The sequence below is a fragment of the Phoca vitulina genome, unplaced genomic scaffold (assembly GCF_004348235.1).
Source record: "Phoca vitulina isolate PV1807 unplaced genomic scaffold, GSC_HSeal_1.0 scaffold10, whole genome shotgun sequence".
NCBI lineage: Eukaryota > Metazoa > Chordata > Mammalia > Carnivora > Phocidae > Phoca > Phoca vitulina.
The window spans coordinates 20628053-20648916 of NW_022589713.1; the positions used below are offsets into that span (position 1 = coordinate 20628053).

At 41.5% G+C, this 20864-nt stretch overlaps 1 protein-coding gene across 1 annotated transcript in view; it reads right to left on the bottom strand.

Annotated features, from left to right (window-relative positions):
• PCCB (propionyl-CoA carboxylase subunit beta) overlaps positions 1 to 20572 on the bottom strand; it is a 96555-nt gene extending 75983 nt beyond the window's left edge. The window contains exons 1-6 of the mRNA XM_032408641.1: positions 20357 to 20572; positions 17351 to 17470; positions 16283 to 16351; positions 13591 to 13647; positions 11911 to 12024; positions 2312 to 2422 (exon numbers count right to left, since the gene is read on the bottom strand). Of these exons, the coding sequence (XP_032264532.1) occupies positions 2312 to 2422; positions 11911 to 12024; positions 13591 to 13647; positions 16283 to 16351; positions 17351 to 17470; positions 20357 to 20539 (654 nt within the window). The 5' untranslated portion in view covers positions 20540 to 20572. The remainder of the gene's footprint in view (positions 1 to 2311; positions 2423 to 11910; positions 12025 to 13590; positions 13648 to 16282; positions 16352 to 17350; positions 17471 to 20356) is intronic.
• Positions 20573 to 20864: the final 292 nt, after the last annotated feature.

Here is a 20864-nt window from a genome sequence, read left to right on the forward strand (position 1 = left end):
TTGTGCACTCTCCCTCGCTCACTCTCAAATAAATAAAATGTTTAAAAAAATTTTTTTTAATTAAAAAAAAAACATAGGGAACAATTTTATGGATATGACACCAAAAGCATAAGCAACAAAAGCAAAAATTAACAAGTAGGACATCAAACCAAATAAAAAGCTTCTACACAGCAAAAGAAAATCAACAAAATGAAAAGGCAACCTACTGAATGAGAGAAAGTATTTGCAAATCATATCTGAAAAGGGGTTAATAACAAAAATATTTAAAGAACACCTACAACTCAATAACAACTACAGTAAAAATCCAAAATGGTAATTATGTGAAGTGAAAAATGTGTTAACTAATCTTATTGTGATGAACATTTCACAATATATGTACGTATAAAGCTATCACATTGTACACTTTAAACCTACACAGTGTTATATGACAATTATATCAATAAAGCTAGAAAAAAATTTTTAATGAACAGAGGATCTCAATAGACATTTCTCCAAGGAAGACCTACAAATGGTCAACAAGTATATGAAAAGATACAACATCACTAATCATCAGGGAAATGTAAATCAAAACCAAAAGGAGGTACCACCTCAACCTGTTAGAATGGCTATTATCAAAAAGACAAGAAGTAAGTGTTGGCAAGAATGTGGAGGAAAGGGAACCCTGTGCACCACTGGGAATGTAAATTAATACAGCCACTATGGAAAACAGTAGGGAAGTTCCTCAAAAAATTAAAATAGAATTATCATATGATCCAATAATTCTACTTTTGGATATATATACAAAGGAAACCATCAACAAAACTAAAAGACAACCTACTAAATGGGAAAAGATATTTGAAAATGACATATGTGATAAAGGGTTAGTATCTAAAATACATAAAGAACTGACAGAACTCAACACCCCCAAAACAAATAACCCAAACAAAAAAATCGGTAGAAGGCATGAACAGACATTTCTCCAAAGAAGACATACAGATGGCTAACAGACACATGAAAAGATGTTCAACATCACTCATCTTCAGGGAAATGCAAATCAAAACCACAATGAGATATCACCTCACACCTATCAGAATGGCTAAAATCAAAAACACAAGAAACAAGTGTTGGCGAGGATGTGGAAAAAAAAGGAACTCTTGTGCACTGTCAGTGGGAATGCAAACTGGCGCAGCCACTGTGGAAAACAGTATGGAGGTTCCTCAAAAAATTTTTTAAAAAACTATCCTATGATCCAGTAATCATACTACCAAAGAATACAAAAACACTAATTCAAAGGGATACATGTACCCCTAGGTTTATTGCAGCGTTATTTACAATAGCCAAATTATGGAAACAGCCCCCAAATGTCGATTGATGAATGGATAAAGATGTGATACACACCCACACACACACCCACACACACACACACACACAGGAATATTATTCAGCCATAAAAAAGAATGAAATCTTGCCATCTGCAACAACATGGGTAGAGTTAAAGTATAAGGCTAAGTGAAATAAGTCAGTCAGAGAAAAACAAATACCATATGATTTCACTCATATGTGGAATTTAAGAAACAAAACAAATGAACAAAGGGAAAAAAAGACAAACCAAAAAACAGACTCTTAACTATAGGGGAGGTGGGTGGGGGATGGGTGAAATAGGTGAAGGGGATTAAGAGTGCACTTATTTTGAAGGGCACTGAGTAATATATGGAATTGTTGAATCGCTATACTGTACACCTGAAACTAAATAACACTGTATGTTAACTACATTAGAATTAAAAATTTTTTAAAAGAAAATGAAATCAAGATCTCAGATATTTGTACTCCCATGTTCACTGCGCCTTATTTACAAAAGCCAAAATACGAAAACAACCTAAGTGTCCAGCAACGGATGAATGGATAAAGAAAATGCAGAAATCTCATTCTATCAAAATTATGTACTAAAGATAAAGCACCTCTCAAAATGAAGTTAGAGATCAGATTTACCATTACAGACAATATGTAATGAAATGGCAAACAGCCGAAGAAATAAAGGCAGGACATAAGAAACAACTTCCCAATAAAGTAGATTACAGAAAAGAATCATTTGCAATCCAAATCAACAAGTAAAATCACCCACCAATGAAGTACACAAGCACATTCTGCCACAGAAGTCCCACAAGCTACAGATTTCATGCCAAGACCTTCTCTCCATTAAGACTTTTATCATTACTATGCTGAGAGCAGTGATAATGCAGATAACCCAGATCTAGGTCAGGAACTATTTTTATTGCATGTGAGTTACTACACAATTCTCAAAGGGCAAGAGAAACAGGCCCTTCTTTCTTACCTTTACCATGAACGTGAAATCAGTTAGAGCAGGGGAATACACAGCCCCACCAGCACACGGGCCCATGATCAGAGAAATCTGAGGGATGACTCCAGATGCCAGGACGTTCCTCTGCCAAAAGAGAAAGGCAAGGCATGTGGTTACAGAGGTGTTCAAGGCACTACCTACAGAAAGATAAAGGCAGTAATAAAACTACATTTGGCTTTTAGTCACAGAAATTCTGTGCTGGAGGCAAGAGACCTAATCAGCACAGGTTCTCCCAAAATTATATACAGTTTCTCCCCATAACAGGTGGGATGGTTGGCTTATTACTTTCTGTGGCAAATACCCTCTTTCCACTCCTTAGCAGTAGTTTCCCAAAAGTTCCAATAGGACATAAGCTCAGAGAGACTCCGTTCACTCTTACCCCAGCTCCAAACACACCTCAGGCCCAGCACCCCTATCTGCACAAAGCTGGCTGAAAAAATGAATGACAATCTTAGGCAGAATATACAGGGCCAACACTTATCCTGGAGCCAGGACCTCTGTTTAGAGCCCTTCACACCCACCAGAGGGTACCCAGCAATTACAAGGCAAGGCGAAGAGGCGGGTGCTACTCTACTCTGAGTCCTCAATGTCTGCCCACCTCTAGGCAGGGCATATGGGGAAAGGGAGGAAGCAGGAGCCAATGGGGACAGAGGTATGTGAAGGGCCAAGCCTCAGGCCACCTCCTGGGAAAGAAAATGGGGTCCGGAGGACCCAGGCAAGATGAAAAAGTCTAATGACTCCTTGCCCAACCCCCAACTTTTTTCCTTCCCCTGGGTTCCATCAGCATAAGAGAAGTATGTCCACTTTTAGCCATTTCTTGGTTCTGAGTCCAATTTCTATAAATCATAGGACATAGCTGAGGACAGTACAAAAAGTCAAAGCCATCTATAGAGGATTCTGGGAAGATGGCAGAGAGGGAAGCACCAGGAATCTGTCCTCACCTAGACAACAACTGCACTGACATAATCTGTCTGATAAAACTTTTTGAAACTCTAGTCTATTGAAGGCTTCCAACTCCAGGCGGAAAATCTGGAGAATAAACTGTGGCTAATTTCAGTCCATTTTAGCTCTTAGCACAATAGCAGCTACTCATCCACTGCCCCCTAGCCACAAGGCAAGCAGCTGGACATATATTCCTGGAGCAGCTACACAGGGCTTTCAGGAGCCAGTGTAGGCGAAAAGCACTCCGTCCTCCAAATATGAGGGATCACCCACTGGTGATTCTGGTTACAGAGATGTAGTTAGAGAGGTAGGTGGCCATTGTTGTACCTCCTTAACCAACCGCTGCAAGCCCCTGCAAGCCCCTGCCCCTGCAGTCCAGTATCACTAACCATTAGGTAAATACAAATCATAACTAGAACGAGGTACCACAACACAAACAACTGGGATGGCTACTACCAAACAGAAAATAAGTAATATTGGCGAGGATGTGGAGAAATTGCAACTTTTGCACATTATTGGTGGGAATGTAAACTGGTACAGCCACTGTGGAAAACAGCATAGAGGTTCCTCAAAAATTTAAAAATTATCATGTGATCTAGAAATGCCACTTCTGGCAATATGCCAAAAAGAATGGAAACCAGGATCTCAAGAGATATCTGTACACCCATATTCACAGCAACATTACTCACAATAACTGAAACACAGAAGCAACCCAAGTGCCCATCGACAGATGAATGAATAAGCAAAATGTGGTATGTACATACAGTGGAATATTAGCCTTAAAAAGGAAAAGCTTCCTGTCACGTGCTACAACATGGATAAACCTTAAGGACATTAAGTGAAGTGAAATAAGCCATTCACAAAAACACAAACTAATACAGTATGATTCCATGAAAGCTGGTACAGCCACTCTGGAAAACAGTATGGAGGTTCCTCAAAAAGTTGAAAATAGAGCTACCCTATGACCCAGCAATCGCACTACTAGGTATATACCTCAAAGATACAAATGTAGTGGGGCGCCTGGGTGGCTCAGTTGTTAAGCATCTGCCTTCGGCTCAGGTCATAATCCCAGGGTCCTGGGATCGAGCCCCGCATTGGGCTCCCTGCTCCACGGGGAGCCTGCTTCTCCCTCTCCCACTCCCCCTGCTTGTGTTCCCTCTCTCTTGCTGTGTCTCTCTCTGTCAAATAAATAAAATCTTTAAAAAAAAAAAAAAAAAAAGATACAAATGTAGTGATCTGAAGGGGCACCTGCACCCCAATGTTTACAGCAGCAATGTCCACAATAGCCAAACTACGGAAAGAGCCCAGATGTCCATCAATGGATGAATGGATAAAGAAGATGTGGTATATATATGTGTGTGTGTGTGTGTACACACACAAAATGGAATACTACTCAGCCATCAAAAAGAATGAAATCTTGACATTTGCAACGACATGGATGAAACTAGATGGTATTCTGCTAAGGGAAAATAAGTCAATCAGAGAAAGACAACTATCATATGATTTCACTCATATGTGAAATTTAAGAAACAAAACAGAGGAGCATAGAGGAAGAGAGGGAAAAAAAAACAAGACTTAATCAGAGAGGAAGGCAAACCTTAAGTGACTCTTAACTATAGGAAACAAACTGAGGGCTGCTGGAGGGGAGGTGGGTGGGAGGCTAGGGTAACAGGGTGATGGCCATTAAGAAGGGCACGTGATGTAATGAGCACTGGGTGTTATATACAACTGATGAATCACCGAATGATACCTCTGAAACTAACAATACACTGTATGTTAATTAATTGAATTAAAAAATACAGTATGATTCCACTTATATAAGGTACTTAGTCAAAATCACACAGAACAAAGTAGAATGGTGATTGCCAGGAGGGATTAATAGGGAGAAACTGTTTAATGGGTATAGAGTTCCAGTTTCTTTTTCTTTTCTTTTTTTAAATATTTTTCTAAGTTTATTTATTTATTTTTTTTTTAGTAATCTCCACCCAATATGGAGCTTGAACTCACAACCACAAGATCAACAGTCGCATGTTCTTCCCACTGAGCCGGCAAGGTGCCCCTAGAGTTCCAGTTTTGCAAGATGAAGAGTTACACAGATGAATACTGGTTATGGTTGCACATTATGGATGCATTTAATACCACTGGATGTACACTTAAAAATGGTTAAATTGGTAAATTTCATGTGTATTTTACAACAATAAAAAATGCTGAGGGGTGCCTGGGTGGCTCAGTCATTAAGTGTCTGCCTTCGGCTCAGGTCATGATCCCAGGGTCCTGGGATTGAGCCCCGCCAAAAAAAAAAAAAAAAAAAAAAAGTTGAAAAAGTTATCTATATGTGCAAAAAATATCAAGGTGTGTGGGTGAACTTCCAGCTATGGCAGAGAGTTCAGAAAACTCTCCCCCCGAAGAAACAACTATAAAACTGGAAAAATTGTCAAAAACAAACATTTGGAGGCTTAGGAATCAGGCCAAATATTAACAAATTGAGAAGTGCTTATCGATTAAAAAAAAACAAAACAAAACTGCTAACTTAGTCCTGAGACTCCAGGATCATGACCTGAGCCGAAACCAAGAGTCAGACACTCAACCGACTGAGCCACCCAGGCGCCCCAGCAATAGTCTTAAATACAGTCAATGAGCTAAAGGAAATCATGAGGGGGGGAAAAAAGGAAATCAGAATTTACCCACACCTCGGGATGTCCTTCACGGTGAAAGAAAATAACACCAGACAGTAATTAAAATCCACAGGAAGTAACATCACTACAAATGTTAAATATGTGATTAAATATACAATAGTGTATATAGTTCTCTCTTAATACAAGATTGTATAAAGCAATTATTTTAATACTTTGTTGTTAGACTTATAAGGTATATAACAATAACAGAACAAAGGAAGGGGAATAAAATGGAGCTATATGGGATCAAAGATCCTATATTTTAACAGAATTAAGTCAGTTTTAATTTAGAGTAGACAGTGATCAATTGACATACATATTGTAACCCTTAGAGCAACTACCAAATAACTCAATAAACACAGTTTTTTAGGAAAGCGAGAGGAGGGGCGCCTGGGTGGCTCAGTTGGTTAAGCGACTGCCTTTGGCTCAGGTCATGATCCTGGAGTCTCAGGATCGAGTCCTGCATTGGGCTCCCTGCTCAGCAAGGAGTCTGCTTCTCCCTCTGACCCTCCCCCCTCTCATGCTGTCTCTCATTCTCTCTCAAATAAATAAATAAAATCTTAAAAAAAAAAAAAAAAGAGGAATTAGAAAACTACACTAAAATATGTGTTTAACATAAAAGAGTTGAGTGATATCATAGAAGATGCTGGAACAAGAAGCTCTAAGAATCCATGCCTCAAACTAAACATCTATTAAGTTCACAGGAATGGTCTAAAGCAACTATTTTGGAACTCTGAGTCTAGTGGAACCATCTGGCACCCTGCAACCCTGCAGCAAGCAGCCATGGGGACTGGCAGCTCATGTTTCTAGTGTGGCTAGCTGATGTCAGAGTAGGCAATAAGGACCCTGTCCTCCAAAAATCAGGGTTATGTGTATTGATTACTGATCATGGCTTCTGATCAATAAAGGACCAGTACAGAGGCTGGTAACTGTTTTAACCCTGACAGGTTCAAGTAGCTCTACAGCTGAGATGGGATTTAAAGAAACAGTTTCTTGGGACGCCTGGGTGGCTCAGTCAGTCAAGCATCTGCCAATGGCTCAGGTCATGATCCCAGGAGCCTGGGATCTAGCCCCGCATCGGGCTCCCTGCTCGGCGGGAAGCCTGCTTCTCCCTCCACCTGCAGCTCTCCCTGCTTATGCACTCTCTCGCTCTCTGACAAATAGATAAAATCTTTAAAAATAAAAAATAAAAATTAGACCCATCACGTTTTATAAATAAATAAATAAATAAAAATAAAGAGATAGTTTCTCTTCAAGGAGCCAGACGTTCAACGAAATCTTTGTCAGGTCACTGGTTGACTGCCAGAAACTTCAGTGACCACACTCGACATGTAACATATTTTTGCAGAAACAGCTCAGAAAATCACAAATGAATAGACTCAGCCCCCAACAAGCAAAACTCCACAATCTCTGACAATGAGTGAATTAGATTTCCAACATTACCAGAAATACACATAACTCCCAGTACTCAACAAAAACAAGAATTTACTAAACACGTAAGGAAACAGACTACTACAGACCATTTACAGGAATCAAAGAATTTGACAGAAACCATCACTGAGGAAGCTCAGACACTGGAATTGTCAAAGACATTATAGGAACGGTCTTTTTTTAAGATTCATTTATTTTAGAGAGAGAGAAAGAGAGTGCACCCACATGTGTGTGCGAGTTGCAGGAGAGGCAGAGGGAGAGAAGGAAGCCTGACACAGGGCTTGATCTCAGGACCCTGAGATCATGACCTGAGCCGAAACCAAGAGTCAGACACTCAACCGACTGAGCCACCCAGGCGCCCCAGCAATAGTCTTAAATACAGTCAATGAGCTAAAGGAAATCATGAGGGGGGGAAAAAAGGAAATCAGAAAAACAATGAACAAAATGAGTATGCCAATAAATAGAAATAGAAAGAAACGAAGCAGAAATTCTGGAGTTGAAAAGGACAATAACTGAAATGAAAAGCTTACTAGAGGGGTTCAACAGATTTCAAGCAAAAGAAAAATTCAGAGAACTTGAAGACAACTGAACTATTCAGTCTAAGGAGCAGCTAAGAAAACAATAAAGAAAAATGAACACCCTGAGGAACCTGTAAGGAAGCAGACATGTACCAACATACACATTATAGTACTCTCAGAAGAAGAGGAAGAAGACCCTCAACTCTGTGGTCAACTAATCTTCAACAAAGCAAGAAAGAACATCCAATGGAAAAAAGACAGTCTCTTCAACAAATGGTGTTGGGAAAATTGGACAGTCATGTGCAGAAGAATGAAACTGGACTATTTCCTTACACCATACACAAAAACAGACTCAAAATGGATGAAAGACCTAAATGTGAGACAGGAATCCATCAAAATCCTTAAGGAGAACACAGGCAGCAACCTCTTTGACCTTGGCCACAGCAACTTCCTGCCAGACACATCTTCAAAAGCAAGGGCAACAAAGGCAAAATGAACTATTGGGACTTTATCAAGATAAAAAGCTTTTGCACAGAAAAGGAAACAGTTGACAAAACCAAAAGATGACCAACAAAATGGGAGAAGATATTTGCAAATGACATATCTGATAAAGAGTTAGTATCTAAAATATATAAAGAACTGATAGAACTCAACATTCTAAAAAATAATCCAATTAAAAACTGGACAGAAGGGGCGCCTGGGTGGCTCAGTTGTTAAGCGTCTGCCTTCGGCTCAGGTCATGATCCCAGGGTCCTGGGATCAAGCCCCGCATCAGGCTCTCCGCTCAGCGGGAAGCCTGCTTCTCCCTCTCCCACTCCCCCTGCTTGTGTTCCCTCTCTCATGGTCTCTCTCTCTCTCTGTCAAATAAATAAATAAAATCTTAAAAAAAAAAAAAACTGGGCAGAAAACATGAACAGACATTTCTCCAAAGAAGACATCCAGATGGCCAATAGACACATGAAAAGATGCTCAATATCATTCAGCAGGAAAATGCAAATCAAAACCACAATGAGGTATCACCTTACACCTGTCTAGTAGTGAAAATCAAAAACACAACAGGGGCACCTGGGTGGCGCAGTCAGTTGGGCATCCGACTCAATTTCAGCTCAGGTCATGATTTCCAGTTATGAGGCTGAGCCCCACATCGGGCTCTGCACTCAGCAGGGAGTCTGCTTGGGATTCTCTCTCCCTTTCCCTCTGCCCCTCCTGCTTATGCATGTGCGCACACGTTCGCTCTCTCTCAAATCTTAAAAAAAATCAAAAACACAACAAGTGTTGGCAAGGATGTGGAGAAAAAAAGAACCCCTGTGCATCACTGGTGGGAAGACAAACTTGTGCAGCCACTGCAGACAGCATGGAGGTTCCTGCATTTTGTTTTCAGGAGGTAGGCTTTAGTGACTTTAATAAATTATTTACTGGGGTGCTTGGGTGGGAGAAGATATTTGCAAATGACATATCTGATAAAGAGTTTAATCTTTAAAAAGATTAAAAATAGAACTACCCTACGATCCAATTATCACACTAGTGGGTATTTACCCAAAGAATATAAAAACACTAAATCCAAGGGATATATGCACCCATACGTTTATTACAGCACTATTTACAATAGCCAAGATATGGAAGCAATCCAAGTGTGCATCAATAGATGAATGGATAAAGAAGATGTGATATATATGTATGTATATACATAAACATATCAATCACATACACACACACACACACACACACACACACACACAGGAATATTACTTAGCCATAAAAAAGAATAAAATCTTGCCATTTGCAACAATATGGATGGAGCTAAAGTATAATGCTAAGTGAAATAAAAGACAAATACCATATGATTTCACTCATATGTGGAGCTTAAGAAACAAAACGAACAAAGAAAAAAGAGACAAAAAAACAGACTCTTAAATATACAGAACTGATGGTTACCAGAGGAAAGGTGAGAGGGGAGATGGGTGAAATCAGTGAAGAGGATTAAGAGTTCACTTACCATGAGAAGCACTGAATAATGTATAGAATTATTAAATCACTATATTGTATACCTGAAACTAACACTGTTGTTAATTTTATTGGAATTTTAAAAAAAGTCATTGAATTACATGCTTAGAATGGATGGATTTTATGGTTTGTAAATTATACCTCTTATAAAGCTGTTCCCAAAAATGTCAAGGTCATGGAGGACAAAGAAAAACTGAGAAACTGCTCCAAATTAAAGGAAATTAAGGGGATAAAACAATTACAGACAGTACTTAATCCTGAATTGGATGGGGCATAGGGGAGTAAGGGAATAGCTAGAGAGGGCTTTATTTAGGATTGTTTGATGAAATCTGAGTAAGTACCATAGATAAGAATAATATCGATGAATCAATGTTAAATTTCTTGATTTCTATTATTGTTCTCACTTTATTACAGAATGTCCTTGTTCTTAGGAAACACACAATGAAGGATTTAAGAGCTACAGAAGGAACAGTATCTAATTTATAGTGTTTCAGATAAATATATACATATGGAGAGAAATGATAGAGCAAATGGGCAAAATGTAAACAAGTGACGAATCTGGGTAAAGGACATATGGGAGTTCCCTGTACTATTTTTGCAATTTTTATATGAAGTTTGAAATTCTATCAAAATAAAGTTACAAAAAAAAAAATTTTAAATAACAATACAGGCAGAAGGAAGTGGCTGGAGGTGTAGAAATAACAAGCAGCATTAATAATTTTTTTTTTTAAGTAGGCTCCAAGCCCAACACAAGGCTTGAACTCATGACCCTGAGATCAAGACCTGAACTGAGATCAAGAGTCGGACACTTAACTGACCGAGCCACCCAAGCACCCCAGTAAATAATTTATTAAAGTCACTAAAGCCTACCTCCTGAAAACAAAATAAAACCCAACTCCTGCAGCCTGTACTCCTAAAGACAGGTTAGAGTAGGAGATATTCTAAAACCCTGACAAGCTCTAAAATGTGGTGATTTACTGCCACTTCTCTTAGGGCCATGCTTCCTTTCCTTCATTTCCAATACAGGCATGACTTCCAGGCTAAGGGCTAAAGGAGAACTTCCAGGCCTAAATCGTCTGACCACGCCATCCAAAGAGCTAATTCTCCCCAGTAGGTTATTCCTGGAGCTCAAGGTTAAAGATTAAAAAGTAGGTTTAAGATCTACAAAGTGGCTTCTCAATGAACGTAAGTACTCACACAACTAGCAGAGCATCTTACACAAATAAATACACATTGTTCTGATGGATCGTAAAGGGCAGTAGACAGGGACAGAACACTCATAAGCCTGCAGCCCAGGGGATGACAACAACAGCTGGCCTGATTAGAAACAATGTCTGCCTGTTTCTTTCCTGCCTTCTCCCTTTTTCCTCCCCTCTCTAGAAATGTAGATCGCTTTTCTCAAGTTTCCATCTGGCAGTATCTCTCTCCCTCACCCCAATCTCCCTTACTTTCTTAGAATATACTTCCTACTTCAAATGACACATTTAATTTATTTTTGTGTTTTTCATTTCTTTCTCTGTAATTTTAGTAAGTAAGCAGAAAGATATCTGAAATGATATTCATGGAATGTTTCTGAATGGTGGGATTTGGCTAATTTTTCTTTGTACTACAACTTGAACTTCATATAATGACCTTGTGTTTTAACCAAAATAAGCACTGCATTTTTTTAAATTCCTATTTCTAGCCAATCAATTCATTTTAACCTTTTATATTCCATGTCTTTTGCTTTTGAAAAAAATAATCAGGTGTATTTCCCTTATAAGTGATCTTTAATTTTCCCCTAGGAGTGGTCCTCTGTGAGAAAAAAAAAAGAAAACTCTCTCCACCTACTCTTCTTGCTTTTCGTCCACCTTCCACGCCTTCCGCAGTGACACAGGAAGAAGCCACAGAACAGACATACAGCAGAGAACAGTAGGGACAGGGAAGCTCTGACCAAGACATAGCTTAGAAAACTAAACCTTGTACTATTTTACTCTCTGTATTCTATTAACAGGTTTCTCACCAGAAAGATGTCTGCATAGCCAGCCAAAGACTCTATTCCCTCTTGGATCCGTGCTCCCCCGGAGTCATTCAGTCCAATCACTGGAGCCCCCACTGTCATGGCCTGGTCCATGATCTGAGACAGCAAAGAAACCTTTTATGAAACAACTGATCCTGTTACCAAAACCAGAATTTATAAAGCATCATGGTGTTTTCTGGAAAAATGTTCTAAGTGCACTTTTCAAAACAGGAGTCATTTACACCAGCTTCATTCCCCAGGATGACTGGATACCTTCATGGAAGATAGAGAACCAAAATTTTAAGGGCAGATTAAAGCCCCTCAGGCATCCAAGAGCCAAAGCACTTCCCAGTAGCAGGTGGGAAGACTGCTCATGACAACCATTTCTAGAGCCACAGGTCTAGCTGTAATATTTTTCCAGTAGCCAGTTTTGTTCCCAGTTATTTTTTTTTTTTAAAGTAGGCTCCATGCCCAACATAGGGCTTGAACTCATGACCCTGAGATCAAGAATCACATGCTCTACTGACTGAGCCAGCCAGGCGCCCCCGCCACAGCCACCACCACCTCCCCGATCCCATTACTCTTTTGAAAGAACTGACAGTACATAATAGCAAAGTAGTATTTTCGTGAAAGTACATGTAGATCCATCTGTTAACCAGAAGCCAGGCCCAACCCTGCTTTTACTTGTAATGAGCCATATTTTCCTCGTGGGTCAGTGGCTTGAGAGCCTAATAAGTAACATTCCTAATAGCTCTTGTCAGTTCACAAAGCCCTTTCACTTCCATATTATCCATTTAACCATGATAACAGAGGCAGTAAAAAGAAAAATTAGGAAGGTTTAAAAGTTAAGTGATTGGTCCAAGGTTTCAGAAATACATGACAAGACCATGTCTAGAATACAGGTTTTCCATTTTACAGGGAAGCTCTCCCCAGCTACTAACAGTCAACCCTACCTTTAATTCCAAAGTTCTTCAAATATGATCTATACTTTTATTCATCTCCAGAGCATCTCATCACTAGCAGTGTTTTTAAAATACCATCATGTAATCAATCCTTGCACTGCTCTTTATCTTTTAGTACTTGGACTCTTCACCTGGACCATGGGCTCTTTACCTGGAGTCTTCAGAACCCCAAGCAGTCGATAAATAGATTTCATCCATGCCTTGGATGGGAAAAAACTTACATCTTTATCTTTAACTTTAGCTGATCTTTAGCCTTTCCTTTAATAATGAACACAGGCAAAAAAAAAAACAACAACAACAAACACACACACATTAGAAATACGTGTGACTTTGTCATTAATAGAAGCCACGGATATTTTTATATCACATTCAAGTTGTTGCAGATATCTTGAAATAGCATTTTTACTCACACCTACTGTGAAATTATAGTAGTTTGGATCCACAACTAAATCTTGTTATTTGACAAATTAGAAAGCACATATATTACAAATGTGATTTTTTAAAATATTTTTAATTCTTTGTAATCCTACATATTTTATGCATATAAATCATTACCAGCCTGCCAAAGGGATCCATGATACAAAAAAATGTTACAAACTCCTGCCTTGGACTGAAGGGACCTTTGGGTCAGCACCCACCCCACATACAGTCCTGCACCCCAATACTCAACATGTACCGCATGACTGATGAAAACACTGGGTTTTCAATATTAAATACTCACTTTGCAGATCTTTTGGGCATGTGCCCCGGACAGACTACCTCCAAAAACTGTAAAATCCTAAAAAGAAAACAATTAAATCAACAAATATAGTGATTAGCCAGGGACAAAGAGCCCGGAGGAGGAGGAGGAAATGAAAAACTCTTAGCCAAAAGTTTTTGAAGGATTTTTAGAAGTTCAAAAAATTAGGAATAGTCTTCTTTTATTCACTATTCTATGAAATAATTTGTATCTTAAAGGGAGTTTATGTATTGTCAAGAGCAAAAGACTTAGTCTTTGCTCTACAAAAATGAGTCATAGCTCTAAGGAAAGGAAAACTTTTCATGCAGAATTAACCTAAAAAATCAGATTCTACAGATATCAAACAGTCAGGCATTTCTAGTACTAGAAAGTATCTGTCATTTTGACAAGGGAGGTGAAAAAAGTCAATCAGAGCCCTCACTGCTTCCTCTGGCTTATGGAGTTTCATTACCTTCTGATGTAAAGGGCTTCTTGTAGGAAGGACCTCCTTCCTAAGACCATCTCAAAAAGACAGCAGGGAATTAAAAAGAGATTCAGCCCAAGAGGACAAAAAAGGAAGAGGAAACATTGGCAGAGGAGAGACTGAACAAACTGGAGGGGAAATGAAAGCACAAGAAGAATATCTAACTTAGAACAAATGGAAGCCTATATACTGCAGGGGGAGTAACCACAAGGAGGGGACAAGGCAGGAACCATGGAAAGTAGGGGGTGAGGAGGGGTGAAAAACAGACTGATACAAAGTCTCTGTTGGGAGCAGCTGGACCCACAGGACCTCTCCTTCACCTCGAGAGGGGGAAAGGTTTATTCTCTAAAGCAACTTCATCAGAGGGGCTCTGGATTCAATCACCAGCAGCAAAACAAAGCAAAAGTGAGGCTAAAAACAGAGGAGATTAGAAACCTGTACACTAAATAATGAGCCAGCACTGGCCCCTCCTTTCCCCCTACTTCTCTCCCCCAGAACATACCTATGGCCAATTATCAGGCATAGGTTGCTTCTCTGGAAAAGCAGAAGTTCCCCAGAAAAAGCAACTGCAGATATTAACATTTTGGGGATCACTACAAAAAAGCTGGCACATCACTCCCCACCCTCAGTATCCTTCAAGGCCCATTTCAAATGCCCGATTTTCCCTAAAACACTCCTCAAGCCTGAATGTGATCATCCCTTGTCCTGAGCCCACAGCATTTGGCCAGAACCTCTCTCACCCTATCTGTACGGAAGACACTCCTGTCCTGCCCCATTCTATCTACAAAATGATTAGCGTCTTTGGGGCAGAAACTCTGGCTCAGTTTTTTCCCTTTCCCTTCTCCCCATCCCTATCCAACCCTACCCCATGGGGATAAAAGATGATAAAAAGTATCAATTCAGTGAATTTTTGTATCTGCTCAGTAGTTAGAAGGTTGAGCCCAGAAAGCACAGTAACTTTCTTTGTTCTAGCTATCTTATTAATGCTTCCTTCAGTACAAGCTTTTGCCTAGCTCTCATAAATTACAAAAAGGAGAGATCATTTCTTCCAGTTAAGCATTTGGTAGACCCACTTATAACACAGTTTTAAAACATTTCAAAGGTAATTCATTAAGTAAATGAGTATTGTTTAAGTACAATACATTTTAAATTAGGCATAGTTATTTTAATATTAAACCCATACTTTATAACTTTAGATCTATAAAAGGAACTAAACATTTAGAATAATATGTATATTTCCACCTCGGGGGGCGGGAAATCAAACCCCAAATAGTGTAGTGTTAGTTTACTATTACCTGCTCTAACAATTACCACAAATGCAATTTATTCTCTCACAGTTCTATAATTCAGAAGTCCTACATGGGCCTCACTGAGCTACACTCAAGGTTAGCATGGTTAGGCACCTTTCTGGAGGATCCAAGGGAGAATCTTTTTTCCTGCCTTTTCCAGGTTCTGGAGACCATCTGCATTCCTTCGTTCATGACCTCCTTCCTCCATCTTCTTAGCCAGCAATGGCAGGCCCCTCTCACAACAGATCGTTTGGAACTCTACTTCTGCCTCTCCTTTTAAGGACCCTTGTGATTATATTGTGCCCACCTGGGTAATCCAGCCTTCTTTATTTTAAGGTTAGCTAATTAGCAACACTAATTCTATCTGCAGCTTAATTCCCCTTTGCCATGTAAGTTAACATATTCATAAATATCAGGAATTAGGAGTTGGACATTTGGGGGGGCCATTATTCTGCCTCCTATACTATATTCTCCTATAGTCTCAGTGTGAAGAAACTGTATCTGTTTTTATGCAGCCTAACAAAACTTGTTCTAACACTTTCATTAAAGCCCAAAACCTACGGTTCCTAAAGTCTAGTCCCTTCCACCCAGGCTGCATTCACAGCACTCTCAGTCCACACATTGCCTAGGACATGGCTGTCCTCCAGGCACACACCCAACCTGCCAAGAGGAATCTCACTCGGAATAAACTCCTGGTTCCTGGGAGTTTTTACATGATTACTGCCCTGCGTTCATCCCTCAAGACTAAGGATTCTTTCTCCCTAAGAAAAAACACATACTATAGTATAAAACTCGGGACATATGCCCCTCATCTGCCCCCACTACAAACAAGTTTTCATTCCCCAAAACTGCTTTCTTCTCATGTCTTTTGCTCCTGGCTCTTCCCTCCAGGAAAGCTCAGCCTATTGGAGTTATTAAATACCTGACTGAAGACATAAACCAATCTTCCATTGATTCGGCCCCGTCCAGTGACCACACTGTCTCCCGGAAACTACCAGAAAAATAGAAAAATGTAAGTTAAAAAACCCAAATACGTCTTTTAATGAATTTGGCAATGAAAGACCAAAAAAACCCAGAACAACTGCCCACCCTGAATTTCTTAAAATTCAGTATGAATCAGGAACATGATGGAATCTCCCCTTCCCCTGCTCAGCTCTGCAACAGCAAGCACTAGGCTACTGCTTCATCAACAGAAGTGAAGGGCACTATAGTTAGATTTCATCTTCCTTCCTAAAACCAAAATAATCAAGACTCCCTAGAGCTGCCACTACCAAATGCCACAGGAAGGAGAAGGGCATAGAATGACACGTGGCAACTCTACAAAGCCACACACCCCACCCCCAAACCTTAAGGCAAACCCATCATTTTGCTTGAAATCCTGGAATACTGTGTGGCCCATAAGGACTGAAATGGGGCCAGCTGATTTGGTGCCAAGTTCACAAATCTTTGGTCACTAACAGCATATATGCAGACCTGAGGAAAACTGATCAAAAGTGAGTCCAAAGAATTCTGCATACCCAAGGAGAACACCCAATTAAAAAAGAAGTATTGGTAACTCTGACCTCAAAAACTCCATAAACTTAAAGTGTCAAAACAGGCAAGTGGTCCTGCTTTAGGGGGTCTCTGGTGCCTAGACAAACCAGAACACAACTAAAAGACATTCTCATCTTCCCTTCCAAGTTCGTCAATGTGTATTTGTGAGAACTCTGAACCCACAACCAGAGCCCTGGAAACCGGGCCAGAGTCACACTGCAAAAGATATGAGCAGTCCCACTCACATTCCTTCATCTGCAGACAAAGGTAAGTAGGAGAAGCTGGAGGCCCAGTAATACTTCTCCCAAGGCACTCCTGCAACTTCAGGCCCCAAACCTGAAAACTATTAAATGTATACCTTGAGTTCCAAAAGGCCTTCATTAGTCTAGTGGTAGGCCAGGAGGGCCACAGCTGGAAAGTGCAACTTAGAGGCTCATACCACCATGTGAAAAGATACCTTATTCTTCTCAGCAGCCATTCCAAAATCTGCACATCTGTGTTCCACAAACATGTCACTCTCAACAAAACTGCCAGGGTCCAGCAAAAGACTGATCCGCTCTCTGGTGGTTAGCTTTCCCTAAAATGCAACAAAAAACATTCAGTGAGGTCATCATAGGCAAAGTAAGCAAGGAGCGTTCATAAGAAGGCAAGACAGCGTTTGCCCCTTCACCCCTCATGAAAGCCTCTATTCCATCAACCTGCCCAAAACACAGGTATTATCAGTAGATTTCAGCCAGTAAGGAAATCCGGGCAGACAGGGTGCTCCAGGAGCCACCAACCAGGGAAGGCAAATAAGGAAATGGGAGGAGGAAAAGGTGAAGAGAAGTGGGGGTAAGGAGAGCCTGACTGTGGAACAAGATAACTAGTTCCACATTTACTGGAGACTTAACGAGCAATAAAAAGGAGAATGGAAAAGTAGGAGGTGGAAAACTAAAGTAGGTTTAGTGAAGAGTCTGAGGCCACATCCCCAGATTCACAAGCTTCTTCTAGGGAACCTCACACAAACTCACCTCACTAGTGTCCAACCAGAAGGACACTTCCAGGACCACTTCCTGGTTCTTTCTCCTGCCTCCTCCATGCGCTTCTCCTACTATCCTACATTAGGGGCTTTGCTTAGGGACCCCACACCTAACAGTGACACTATGATACCAAGACAACCCCACAGCAGGTAGTGGCTAAGAAGAAAAGAAGTGGGACAGGGAGCGGTAAAGAGCTCACTTGAGAGGAGTAAAAAAGAAAAAAATTGCTTCTTGGAAGGGGTGAGGTTGGAACCTTCAACTTATCAAGAGCCTCTGTTGCTTGGACTCTGAAGCCCTTAGACCAAATCAAACACCCAGGCCCACTGTCTTCCAACCTCCCTCCACCCTGGGAAAAAAAACACCTCAAACTGGCTTTTTTTTTCCCCCATAAGAAAGTAGCCAAAGCCAGTGAGGTCTTTTTAAAACAAACAGGCAATCGTATACACTGTTGTGTAAAGTAGAATTAAGTTTTCCAGAAAGCAATTTGGCAACATATATTAGAGTGTTAAAAAGATTCCTATCTCTTGAACCAGTAATTCCATTTCTGGGAATCTGTCCTATGGAAGGAGTCCAAAAAATTGTTTCAAAGGGGGTGGAGTGAGGGATTTAAATCAAGTCAGCCTCCTAAGTCAGCTCTGGCAAAAGAAAAATTGCTTCTTGAGCCTGCATCTAAACCCGGTAGGGTCTACCCAGGAAGAAGTGGGGTGATGTTCCAGGGAGGAATTCAGCAATGGGCCCCAACACTAAGAGTACACAGGAGCACTGAGAGGCCTTTCCAAAGGATGATGTAAAGGTTCCTTCAACCCAGACAGAGCCACCCCAGGGGAGGCAGGGAAAGCACTCCTGGCACCACATACTCAACCAAAATTTGTTTTAAGATTTGTTTATTTGAGAGAGAGAGCACACACAGGATGGTGGGGGGAGGGGCAGAGGGAGAGGGAGAGAGAGCCCCAAGCAGACTCGCTGCTGAGTCTGGAGCCTGACTTGGGGCTTGATTCCACCACTGCAGATCACGACCTGAGCCAAAACCAAGAGTCCGAGGCTTAAGGACTGCACCACCCAGGCGGCCCCACACTCAACCACCAAATTTACATCTCACTCCCAAGGGTCAAAAATTACTATCTTCCCTTTAGAATAAACTGACTTCTAGGGATGAAGTAACTTGCCAAAAAGGAATGGTAACTTATCAAAAAGGAACGGTCACCTTCATGTTCCTGTCAAATCGGAATTTATAACATCTAAATCAACACTCAAGGGGTGTCTGGGTGGCTCAGGTGGTTAAGCAGCTGCCTTCAGCTCAGGTCATGATCCTGGAGTCCTGGGATGGAGCCCAGCACTGGGCTCTCTGCTCAGCGGGGAGTCTGCTTCTCCCTCTCCCTCTGCCTGCCGTTCCCCCTGCTTGTGTTCTCTCACTCTCTTTTTCTGTCAAATAAATAAAATCTTTAAAAAAAATAAAAATAAATAAATCCACACTCAATTTAGACTTCAATAAAGAGCTAGTTCAAATCTCACTGAAGATCCCAGCGTTCCACCCCTCACCACCCCCACACTTGACAGTTGTGCCTCGATGCCCTTCACCTCTAAGAATTTCACTTCCGCATCTTCCAGATTGGTTATTTAACTCATCCAGCACATCAGTCCAGATTCACACACGTGTCAGTGATGCACTGCGTGAGCCTAGTTTCAAGTCCCAGGTCACTGATCTGAGCCTCAGTGTTTCCTGCTGCTAAATGGTCCACCCAGCTTACCTCTGAAGGCCAGATGTCTTGCCTCAAAAACCTCCCTGCCTCTGACACGTACCTTTCCTACCCAGCATGTCGATGCACGCTAAGATCCTAAAGGCGTTCAGCCAGCATTGTGGGGTCAGAAGTTCCACAAGTTCCCCGTGCACCCCCCGCCCCAGATTAATGTGAGAATTTGCCCACGTTACTTCCCCTGCCATATCCTTCGATTTTCCTGCTTCCATAATGGAGCAAGAACTTACCACGGTTTCACGGGGCAGGAGAAGAATAAACAGATTTTTTTTTCCTAATTAAGTGCCTATCATCGCTTCCGTAGCTCTACCGATAAGATTGTGAGGGGAGAAGTACTACTATCTTCTTCTTAAAGTAAACTGACTCCTAGTGATTAAGTAACTAGTCCAAAAGTTTATAGATGTTAAGTGGTGAGTCATCTGGGACCCAGCCAGCTCCCTCTAAAAATCCAGAAGCAAAGTGGAGAGTAGTAAAGCACAATGGTGCTTATCGTCGTTTTCCCCGCCTCTTGGTGCAAGGCAACAGGTACTCAAGGTGAACCTTCTCGCCCCCGCCCCCGCCGCTCCCCGGCATGGCGCTGATTGGCTGAAAGGACTGGGGCGTCGCGAGCTGGGCACGCTGTGATAGGTCGCGAACGCCGAGGAGATGACCCGAACGCCGTAGGGATGGCCGGACCGCCGCAGGACTCACTCGCTTATGCTGCGCATCCACGCGGCGCTGGCCTCCTCCCACCAAGGCGGCGCGGCGCTTGTTCTCGATGCGTTCGTTAACGGAGACTGGCTGGCTACACAGGTTGCGGACCGCGGAGCGGAGACCGCTCACCACAACGCTGAGTCTTGCTCCAGCCGCCCCCACGCGCATTGCCGCCGCCATTTTTGCTCTGCCGGCCAGCCCCCAACCAGTGCGCCTGAGTACGCATGTGCGTCAAGCGTGGGCACATCGGGTTCTGCGCCTGCGCAGCATCTGTGGGACGTAAGGAACCTGTGGGTTGGACATCAGCGCGCTTTTGGAAGGGCCAGAGATTTCAAGACCCCAGACCCCAGTAGGGCGTTACTCTGAGAAGGATAGTACTGGTCCTCAGCTCTTGTGCCTTCCTTGCTGCACGGAAGAGAGACTTAGTTCTTGCTCTTCTCTGGCTACCTAGACCTCTAGTTTGGGCGTCCCACCACCCCCAGAAAATGAATAGATAATAGAAGCT